The sequence below is a fragment of the Oreochromis niloticus genome, linkage group LG3 (assembly GCF_001858045.2).
Source record: "Oreochromis niloticus isolate F11D_XX linkage group LG3, O_niloticus_UMD_NMBU, whole genome shotgun sequence".
In the NCBI taxonomy this organism is placed as follows: Eukaryota; Metazoa; Chordata; class Actinopteri; order Cichliformes; family Cichlidae; genus Oreochromis; species Oreochromis niloticus.
Genome location: NC_031967.2, coordinates 60353450 through 60365372, shown reverse-complemented (window position 1 = coordinate 60365372; position 11923 = coordinate 60353450). Strand labels below are relative to the sequence as shown.

At 39.8% G+C, this 11923-nt stretch overlaps 1 protein-coding gene across 2 annotated transcripts; it reads right to left on the bottom strand.

Moving 5' to 3' along the window:
- Positions 1-4502: 4502 nt before the first annotated feature.
- On the bottom strand, positions 4503-9401 carry LOC112846312 (uncharacterized). Of its 2 annotated transcripts, none has more exons than XM_025905822.1 (3): positions 9269-9401; positions 5173-5535; positions 4503-4997 (listed from the first exon to the last, which is right to left on the bottom strand). In XM_025905822.1, the coding sequence occupies exons 1-3, from the start codon at positions 9339-9341 to the stop codon at positions 4771-4773; spliced, it is 663 nt and encodes a 220-aa protein (XP_025761607.1). In that variant the 5' UTR covers positions 9342-9401; the 3' UTR covers positions 4503-4770. The 2 variants fall into 2 exon arrangements, with proteins under 2 accessions (XP_025761607.1, XP_025761608.1); XM_025905823.1 differs by having other exon boundaries at positions 5173-5532.
- Between the last annotated feature and the right edge of the window lie 2522 nt (positions 9402-11923).

Sequence of the window (11923 nt, the reverse complement as noted above, 5' to 3'; positions counted from 1 at the left end):
GGGTAGAATAAAACACTGTCACACAATTCATTGTGATGGACCATGACACATTTATGTAAACAGTTGACATAATCAACTTCAGACAGGAGGAGACACAGAGGATGGAGGGAAGAAGGATGGAGTCAATAGACAATATGGACTCGTTGTTGTTTTTCTTGTGATCAATTTAGAATTGCCAAAGAAGAATTTATTCAACCATTTCCTTCTTAATGAAGCAGCTGACATCTGTTCTGAGATCAGGATGACAAAAACTCATAAATCCTATATCTTACATTGGCCAGTACTTCTGTAGTTTTTTTGTGTACTCTACTTCAGCCCTCAAAGCAAAGGGAATATTTCTGTAATCTCTATTCACTTATGCTAACATCATGAATCATGATAAGAACACAGGCACAATAATTCACATTTACATATTGTAACACAAGTCGAATAAAGATAGACAAACTTCTCACAGCTGTCTAGATGAGCAATTGCACTGAACTCTGGTGCATCTACGTGACTATTCTTAAACTGTGATTATTGAATCGTTTACAGTTTAAAATATGTCTTTATCCATTATCCTGGCTTTTGTTGCAGCACCTCAGTGCATACTGAACATAAGACTAAAGCAACTGACTGGTCTGTGTGTAGATAAAATCAGTTATGTGCTTGGTTTTGAACAGCAACAAAAATAAAAATAAATGTGACAATGACATGTGCATCTGACTTTTACTGTATGTGGTGTAAGAATGAGAGGATAGGAGAAATGAGAGATTATTTTCAAAGGTAAGAAGTGCTCAGTGAGATCTGATAAATAATGATGTAGTTGTTTCATACTGTTAAACATCTGGGAGAAAAAGCTGAATTATAATCATTACATGTTATTGAAAGGTGAAATTACTCAGCAGTTTGCTACAGTTATTTAGGAGCTGTCAGTTTGTGTTAACTGTATGATGCTGTTTAGTTTCACTCATCAGAGGCTAATTTTACACTGACTAGCTGTGAAAAGTGATCTGTTTAGTGTAAACCTCAGTGTGTTTGATGAGTTTACTGCTGTCATTTAGCAGAACAGACCAAGCAAGAAATCTGCTGCTGCTGAAGGAACTTACATCATATGTTACTATGACTACAGAGGCGGAGGTAGTAATCAGTTTAAACAGTGACACAGCCATCTAAATAAAAGAGGTGTTGTACACTGACTGACTTGAATTGTGACAAGTGTGTGTGTGGACAGTCTCTTCTGTGTTTACTCTGTTGTATTTCCTCATTGCTAGAGGGCTCTGTCACACATAAACTTAAAATAACCAAACATAATGAAGCTGTTTAGGGTTTGTTTAGATTTCAGTGGGTTTTTTTGTTACCGCTACTTTCATCATGTCTGACTTGACAGAGTTTTACAGCCAGATGACCTGTGATGTGTCTGCAGTTGAAACCGAACCCATCACCTGTCAAGTAAAAGGTTTATCCTAAAAGTTTTAAGATATTATGAAATAAAAATAAAAGGTTTTAATCAATTAAAACCTTTAATGACACAAAGTGCATTGTGCATGACCCAGATGGATAAACAGAAGCTGCTCAGTTCCCACAAATGAGCTCAATACAAGTGAGACAGTTGGAGGTCAAAGATCAGTTCAAAGACTATGAGACTGCTCCCATAAACCGGAAAAACATTTATTTATGGATTTCTAACATTTATCACATTTATTCTCCTCTTTAACTGTCTTTAATGAACCCAGAGAGTTGACTCATGTCAGGGTTGCTGAGTGGTTCACTCTGTGTTTTCAGTTCATGTTCAGTTTAAGTTCCACATTCATGTTTCTTCTACTGTGTTACAATCCAATATAGTAGAAGTCTTGAAAGTGTGCCAAGCAGACCACATTCCATCTTGGAATGTAACACAATAGAAGTGTTGGAATGTGATCTGCACTGGTGGAAATTTAAGAGAAACACACAAACATTCACCAGCCTGGACACACACGCACAGCAAACACGCCTTTACATGATCTAAATGCATTTCACCCAGTTGTGCATGAGAGCTCTTTGGCAGTCTTTGAGTGATTCACAGATCTTTGGACAACAGTAAATGATCCTTTACATGACTGTGCAGAAGCCAAATGTTTAGTGTTTCATAAAAATAAATGGATGGGCCAGACTGAACACCAGCTGGAAGTCAGTTTGTTCATGAGAAGTTTGGACTCTTTTTCTTTTATAAAACATATAAAATATGTGAGTGTAGCTGTTAGTTCGTGACCTCTGCCTCCTGCTGAGCTAAAGCCTCAGACTGTTTCTGCAGTTTAAATAGATGAGACATCATTCATACATGTGTGTGTGTGTATGTATTATATGCAGCTTTTATTTATTTCAGTTTGAACACTGCATGTACTTTGAAACTCTTTATTTATATTACAGATTTTATTTAATTTTTTTTTTTTTTTGGGGGGGGGGGGTGAGTTCTACAAAAGACCTGACTAACATTTTTTTATTTTATTTTAATATATTGGCATTTTAACCAAATTATTTTAAGCAAAGCAGAGGTATTCCCCCCTTTAGTAAAAGTTTCCATATGGTGTCACCTTCAGTGCTTGTTCCTGTTTGAATTCGCTGTCAAACAACGGGCTGTTTGTAAGAGGAAATGTACCCAGCAGTCTCTCACAGATCAGAGGAGGGGTGTCACAGTGAGCTCACAGGGCAGCACAGAGGCGGGAGGGAACAGGTGTACAGGACTGTTTTAGTGAGGGAAACCTGTCTTATGTTTCCTCAGTGAGAAGGAGCGAGAGCTGAGAGAGAGACGAAGTGGCTGCGTCCAAGGCAGGTGCCAAAAACCACAAAAGAAAAAAAAACATTATTTTTCAATAAAGGACAGTTCAAGCACAATCCAGTCATGTGTGCGTGGGTCCTGTGTTACACACAGGAAGGTTTCCAACTCAGAAAAACTATAATAAAAGGTGTTAGTCGCTCTGTCTCTCTCTCACTTTGAATTTTCCAAACAATACAAAAGGTGTTTGGATGCTTCCTTTAATGTTTCCTTTACTGCTTCCCTTAGCAGAGGAGACACTGGAACATCCTTCATGAAAGTAAAGAAACTAATGCTGCCTCACAATTCACAGTTTCCCTCATTACACAAATATGGCTACTCCAACTGCTCAGACGCTACAAACTGAGAGACTCGTGTGGAGGATAAGTTTGTCAAAACAGCATCACAGATTTCTGACTGATTTGTATTTCAAATGTATTTCTGATATCATGTCATCTGTGTTCACCCTACTATGGATGTACTTTCACCCACTGAAAATGCTGTCCAGATGAACCTTTTGGGTACTCTACACTGTGCTGAGGACATGAGGTAATAAAAGCATGAATAAGAGTTTCCAAATTGCTTTTAGAAAGGAAGGGCTTAACCCTCGATAGGTGTCTGAGGTGATAAAAAACTGATTTCACCACCCCATTTACATGACAATCAAACTTAACACCAAGATTAGTGATTGAACTTTTCGGATTGGAGGTCAAATCACCCAAATCAACATCTGGAGAATCAGTAGAAGCAGGCCACATAAAATTGCTTCCGTTTTGCGATCATTAAAGTTTAGAAAATTATTTGCCATCCGTGATTTGACCTCACTAAGAAGTCAAGCAGAGATTGACATGAGGAGGTATCCAAATGACTAAAAGGTAAATAAAACTGACAGTCATCGGCATACAAATGAAATGCAGCTGTCATGTCCAATATGACAGTAGCAACACGAATGCTATTCATGACTTTAACAAGAGCTGTCTCCGTACTGTGAAAGGGCTTAAAACTGGATTGGAAGATTTCAGACAGTTGCGAGTCATTCAAGTAGTCTAACAGCGGGGTCTGTACAATCCTCTCCAAGATCTTGCTTAAGAGGGAAGCTTGGAGATAGGTCTAAAATTTGACATAACAGAACTATCAAGGCCAGGTTTCTTAAGGGTGTATGACTGCATGTTTAAACCCACTAGGAACTTGACTGGTTAACATACTAGTATTGATCATTTTCAGGATGTAAGGTCCAATGGTAGGGAATTGGAAGGGAGTTTTTCCTTCCCACTGTCGCCAAAGTGCTTGCTCATAGGGGGTCATATGATTGTTGGGCTTTTCTCTGTATTTATTATTGTGCTATCTACTGTACAATATAAAGCGCCTTGAGGCGACTTTTGTTGTGATTTGGCGCTATATAAATAAAATTGAATTGAATTGAAATGAATAGGGAATACCTTTTGGAGAAAGCGGGAAGTAACAACATCGTTCAGGGAACTACAGCACTTTGCATCTCTAAATCAAGCAGAGAAACTGGTGCAGTTGTCCTGCACACAGTGTTTGCCGTGTGTCAGCTGTTCGCTGTACCCACATCACCCTATGCAAATTGTAAACAGACTTTGCATGTGTCTCCTTCCTGTTCAAAACTCTACACACCACTCATGACAAACCTGTTTTAAAGACTTTGTTTGTCAGATATGAAGGGGGGACACTCAAAATAACAACTGGTCAGAGAAACAGACATCAGTGACTAAACAAACTTCATAATTTAATAGTTTCACACAAAGCTCCCACTCAGCTGTTAACATGTAAATCTTTGTTCAGGAGGGTGAAGTTCTCAGCTACATGAAGCAGGTGAACAGAGCTTCTAATGAAGTCGCAGGAGGAGAGAGGAAGTGAGCACACCATTCAGATGGAAACAGAAGGATCAATAATTACTGCAGTAACATCAACATAATTTAAGACAAAACAGTTCTTTTTATATAACAAATAACTTGTTGTTCTTAGAGCAGACTTCAGGAGCAGGAAACATTTCTGTTTTGTGACTTTTTCACTGTTATTTTATGAAACTTTACAGCTGTGCAGATGTTTGGGAACTTTTTTTTCAACACAGTCCAAAGTAAAGTGCACATCAGCAGAGCTAATAATAATGCTACAGTTCCTGGTCCCAGTACAATTATAATAATCTTCCAGTCCTTTCTCTCTTCTTGTGGTGGTGAAGTTGATCTCTGATCAGCAGCTGCTGTAAAAGACATGAAAATATTTACTTGTGCAGAAATAAAATGAGAACCATCAGGATGTTTGACATGAACAACACATCATGTTTTTCAGTTATAAATCACAAACATGGCAAATAAAAGTTGAACAGACCAGTAAATATAAAAGTGATCATTCAGCTTTGACTTGTTAAAACTTACCAGTGACGTTGAGTCTACAGCTCGCAGAGCTGAAGCCATAATCTGTGTTTACTTCACATCTGTATCGACCCGAGTCCTCAGTCCTGAGTCTGCACAGCTGGAGTCTGATTCGTCCTTCTCTGAGGGCGTCTTCGTCACTCTGAACTCGTCCTGAAAACTTTTCACCCTGAGACTCTGAGACTTCAGCACCATCACGGACATGATACAGGACTGAGATCCTCTGAGGTTTTATCAGTTCACAGTAAATTATTAGATATGTGGGGGATCTGCCTGTTTCTACTGTGAACGTCCACTCCAGTGTGATGTTGTGGTTCTCCTCTGCCTGACAGGAGGTCTGAGTCACATTCACTACAAATGATCCTGTTGAAGAGACAGAGAGAGAGAGAGAGGAGCAGACACTTTGAGAACTGGAACAAACCTGCTGTTGTGGTTTTGGTTTGAACTTTTCTTTTACAGTTTTTCTCAGTTGCGTTGTTGCTTTTCTCACATCACTATTAACATTTGCATAGCAATTAGTGTATATTGGTGCAAACTGCAAAACCTAGTGGATAACCTGCAAAAGCAGGTCACTTGCTCAAAATCGATAATTCATTCCTCAAAAGCAAGTATTCATTTCAGTGAAACAGGCAGTGTCATCAAAATGAGAAGTCTTGACACCATCTTTATGAACAAGATAGTCAAATGGCTTTGTCATGTTTTCATTGTGACAGTGTACAGTATTCTCTCAGTGTGCAAAAGAAAAATACTCTACAGTCACGTATTTAAAATAAACATAAGAAACACCCTTTTGGTAGAGCTGTGCACAAATGTGAACAATATAACAGTACATATTGTAACTGATCATTCTGGCACATTCAGATGTTCTCGTCTGTCTGGCCACATATTTTCATCTACATCACAACGGATTTCATCCCTTGCAATGCAGCGAAGAACATATCTCCTGGAGTGGCGAATCCATCCTCTGCATGACTCTGTGATGTTGTCACATGCTGCATACATGGCTGCTAGCAGGGCCATTTGCGCATGTGAATGCCGGTCGTAAACTAGAGAAAGGCAGAGAAACTCTTATCGAATTAAGGAATAGAGAGTAGGGAGGGAGATATTCAACCAGTATTCTGTCATGTGCCGCGAACCACTCAACATTTAGAGTATGCTTAGAAGACATGTTTTGCCTGTACATACTGGTGACGGAGCTCTTTCACTCTTTCACTCTTCTGTTCAAATGGCACTTTGTACAGTTCTTTCATGCACATTTCTTTTCTCTTGAGCACTCTGTCTATTGTTGCAATTGACACACATCCAATATTGTCAAATACACTGTTATGCTTTACCACAACACTTTGAATTTCTTTAATCTTAATTGCATTGTTTGCAATCACCATTGCACAAATGGGTTCCTCTTGCTGCGGGGTAAAAAGGGCCCTCTTCCACCTCTGCGAGGTTGTCTTTCAATCCTTTGTGGTGCAGATTACAGTAAAATTACAGTAATCTACACTTAACATGAGATATGAGATGCTGGATTACTATCCAATATTATACATACCCGTTCTCCCTACAAAATGTTTAAATGATTTAATTCACAGTGAATCTTCCAACATTTGGTTGCACCTTCCGACCAGTCTCATCCATTGTGGGGCCGTGATTGACAACATGGTCAACAAGTGTTGCCCTAATTTCTGCTTATGTATTTGGTATCTTAGTTTTATTGGAAACGACTATTCAGCATGCAAAAGTATGGTTCATTTTGACTGACATAAGATAAGCAAATGATAATGTTATAAAACGGCAGAGAACTGTATGAAAGCTATTGATACATGTCCAAGACCATTTGCAATTTGTTCAGAAGAAGGAGAAATTGCTACTCTGATGTGCACACATGACTAAATGTTGTGTAGGTTGCACTACAGGGAGTGCAGAATTATTAGGCAAGTTGTATTTTTGAGGAATAATTTTATTATTGAACAACAACCATGTTCTCAATGAACCCAAAAAACTCATTAATATCAAAGCTGAATGTTTTTGGAAGTAGTTTTCAGTTTGTTTTTAGTTTTAGCTATTTTAGGGGGATATCTGTGTGCAGGTGACTATTACTGTGCATAATTATTAGGCAACTTAACAAAAAACAAATATATACCCATTTCAATTATTTATTTTTACCAGTGAAACCAATATAACATCTCCACATTCACAAATATACATTTCTGACATTCAAAAACAAAACAAAAACAAGTCAGCGACCAATATAGCCACCTTTCTTTGCAAGGACACTCAAAAGCCTGCCATCCATGGATTCTGTCAGTGTTTTGATCTGTTCACCATCAACATTGCGTGCAGCAGCAACCACAGCCTCCCAGACACTGTTCAGAGAGGTGTACTGTTTTCCCTCCTTGTAAATCTCACATTTGATGATGGACCACAGGTTCTCAATGGGGTTCAGATCAGGTGAACAAGGAGGCCATGTCATTAGTTTTTTTTCTTTTATACCCTTTCTTGCCAGCCACGCTGTGGAGTACTTGGACGCGTGTGATGGAGCATTGTCCTGCATGAAAATCATGTTTTTCTTGAAGGATGCAGACTTCTTCCTGTACCACTGCTTGAAGAAGGTGTCTTCCAGAAACTGGCAGTAGGACTGGGAGTTGAGCTTGACTCCATCCTCAACCCGAAAAGGCCCCACAAGCTCATCTTTGATGATACCAGCCCAAACCAGTACTCCACCTCCACCTTGCTGGCGTCTGAGTCGGACTGGAGCTCTCTGCCCTTTACCAATCCAGCCACGGGCCCATCCATCTGGCCCATCAAGACTCACTCTCATTTCATCAGTCCATAAAACCTTAGAAAAATCAGTCTTGAGATATTTCTTGGCCCAGTCTTGACGTTTCAGCTTGTGTGTCTTGTTCAGTGGTGGTCGTCTTTCAGCCTTTCTTACCTTGGCCATGTCTCTGAGTATTGCACACCTTGTGCTTTTGGGCACTCCAGTGATGTTGCAGCTCTGAAATATGGCCAAACTGGTGGCAAGTGGCATCTTGGCAGCTGCACGCTTGACTTTTCTCAGTTCATGGGCAGTTATTTTGCGCCTTGGTTTTTCCACACGCTTCTTGCGACCCTGTTGACTATTTTGAATGAAACGCTTGATTGTTCGATGATCACGCTTCAGAAGCTTTGCAATTTTAAGACTGCTGCATCCCTCTGCAAGATATCTCACTATTTTTGACTTTTCTGAGCCTGTCAAGTCCTTCTTTTGTCCCATTTTGCCAAAGGAAAGGAAGTTGCCTAATAATTATGCACACCTGATATAGGGTGTTGATGTCATTAGACCACACCCCTTCTCATTACAGAGATGCACATCACCTAATATGCTTAATTGGTAGTAGGCTTTCGAGCCTATACAGCTTGGAGTAAGACAACATGCATGAAGAGGATGATGTGGACAAAATACTCATTTGCCTAATAATTCTGCACTCCCTGTACTTGTTTTGAGACTTTTCATTCTGATCTGAGAAAAGCACCAAAGCAACTGAGAAAAACTGTCATTTTATGAGGTCCATGAACTTTAATAACAGAATGTTAGTGTGGAAATAAGAGTGGACAAAATATGAAGTGTGAAGTACACTTAGTCATTTGTAATGCAAATGATGTTGATTAGCTCCATACAGAGATGCTTCTTCACGCTTTAATTTGTGTAGGTTTATGTTAGATCAAAGACTCACTCTACTATTAATTCTAATTTATCAACATTTTTCCTCCAGAATATTTTCTACAGTTTCCAGATAACATAAATGTAGTTTTGTAAACATTGAGTGAGAACTTGTTCAGTAGTTTCACAGTTATGACTGAAGGGTTTTTGTTTTTAAATGAGCTCCTGGATATGAGAGTTTCCTTTTGTGGATAAATAAAGTGTTTATCTAAACACCTGCCTGTGTATGTGTACATCTTTCAGTACATCGTAACACTAACATCTCTCACATGACAGAAGAGGTTTGGTGACAGGAGACCTGTGTCCTCTCTGTGGACAGCCCAAACTAAAGCCAGTCTAACATCTAACAGTGCATCACTGCCGGTAAGAAATAAATAGATAGGATTTTAAAATAAAACTCACCTGCACAGGTAAACCCCACGAGGGAGACAGACAGTAAAGTCCAGCAGAGCCACGGAGATGTTACAGCAAACATGTTTCATGAAGCACACTCAAAGTGCATGATTCGCATGATGTGGACTGTTAGTGAGGTTAGTGTTACTTTTAAAACCTTTACCACGCCCAAATCACTGTCTCACCGGGGGAGGAGTCCATGTTTCCTGCAAATACTTGTCGTGTCGTGCCTTACAAACACTTTGTGTGTATACGGAGGTGGCATGTCTGCGACGCAAGCAGCAACATGTCACAGAAACTCGGTAACATGCTTGTCATTGGACAAGAGTACTGTCAATTATTCATGTTTCGCTCACACTTGCTGTGCTCCTCACTGTCCTGATGAGCTGCATGAACACCAGCTGGAAGTCAGTTTGTTAATGAGGAGTTTGGAGTCTTTTTCTTTTATAAAACATATCAAATATTGAAATAACAGACGTGTCCTGTTTCTACTGTGAGTGTAGCTAATAGCATATTGCAATATGGAGAGACACTAGTCCAGAGCTTCCCAAAGTGTGGGGCCCGCCACCTAGGGGGGTGAGGGGCAGAGCCATTGCAGGGGTGGGGTGGGGTTTGAAAAGGGGAAAAAAAAGAACACTTTGACACCGCTAGCATAATAGTGCCAAGGTAGGTCTCCCCTGCAGAATTGGTTTTCCCTTCGTCGGGAGCACGCGCTGGGCTGTTCAAATCACTGACGAACAGTATCCCACAATTTTGATTTTTTTTCCTTTTTTCTTTTGGGGGGGAGCGCAAACATTTTCCTTGTAAAACAAAGGGGGGCCTAGCGAAAAAAGCTTGGGAACCACTGCACTACTCAAACACCCCAATCTCTGACGATGGGTGCTGTGACCACTTCTCACAGACAAAGAACATTCCACAGCAGATCATGTATCCCTATACCTCCAGTCTGGCCCATATTGGTGTGGGGGGTGGGGAGGTGGTCATACGTTTGGCCACAGCTGTAGATTACACTATCAGTGCTTGTTCACTCTTGACAATAATTACATTTCTAAATTCTCTTTGTGCATTTACAGGTAAACAATATCTAATATTTTATCTAAATGACTGGTTTGTCTTTGAAAAGGTGAAGAGCCTGAGGCCGGTGACAGTCCAGTTCTACTCCAAGTACATCCTTACGGTGGCTCACAGGACAAGGCTACATTCCTGTCCTGCCAGAAGAGAAGAGAAACTTCAGAGTCTTCACACAGTTCAACCACACCTGTCATATTCTGTATGACGGGTCTCAAACTCCAGTCCTCGAGGGCCAGTGTCATGCAACTTTTCCATGACTTCAGGGACTGGAGTTTGAGACCCCTGCCGTATGGTGTTCATGCAGTTTTCTACCCCACAGTTACAGCATGTCTGACTGCCTGTTCAGCATATGCAAAAATATATGAGTTTAAGCATGTGATGACAAAGGCCTTCCATTATGGTGTTTGTCATCACATGTCACAGACATCTGGATGATCATTTGGAATAAACTAAAAAGCAAAAACTTGTTACTTCATCTTTTATCTTTATTATTATTATTGTTCTTATTTTACATTTTTCATTGTTAGGCATTAGGTTTATTTGTAGTAGTCCTTTCCAACTTCTTTCCCTCTTCCATGTTACTGTGTCAGCATCTATTTGGGGTTGGGAGTGGAACAGGAAGTAAGGAACAGAAAGTGCCATTAAAACCAGGAGAGGTTGTTATATTTCAGAAGAAGGGATTAATTCAAAAGAAATGACCTCAATGCCATATTTTATTTAGGAACCCTAGAGAGCACTTTGCAAAATAACACATTCTTATAATTTCACCCTCAGATGAGCCAAGCTACGACTGTCAGGGAAGGTGATGTAGGTACAGAGCATGTGAGAGTGGTTAAGTTAATGTCTCTTGTCTAGATGAAGGCACAGGAGGGATCAATGGCAAGGCGTAGAGATTCAGTATCTTCAGTGGACACTCCATTTCTGGCACAAAACACCTGTAAAAGACTACCTTTTTTAGAGTCCTGTTACAACAGACAGAAAAACAAACCATAAAAGATCATTGTCGAGGCAGACGGTCTTGTTTTACACACACACACACAGACACACACACACACACCGCGGGTCAAGGAGAAGTCCTCAAACCGCTCTAATCATTATCAGTATTTTCTCAATGCTTAACCTATAGTGCGCCCGTATGTAAAAAAATATTTCTTAGCGAAAAAAAGGTTCAAAATATTATTATTAAAACACCCTGATGAGGTATGTTTTGTGCAGCCACTCCTTGTCAGACCAAAGTAAAGACTTTACTCCATGTTTGAGCTACTTTTACAGCAGGTTTTTCTCATTAGACAGGAAATGACCTTGTACTACGCACACTAAGGAGTCAACAACCAATATTATCATTTCTCATTGGTTGTAACCCTGCAAATTATTTCGTACAGCTCTCAACACCTTGTACGTGTAAAATAATCCTTAACGGAAAAAAAAAAGCTCATATTCAAAACTTGGTCCTATTTTAGCGTCGCAATTTTTTTATTAAAACTATTTCGCTCCCCTGTGGGAAAAAGATGTTTTTTTCATTTTATAGAGTCGCTTTACAACAGGTTTTCTCAATAGACAGAAAAGCAGAAAACCTAAAAAGAAAACGGCCTT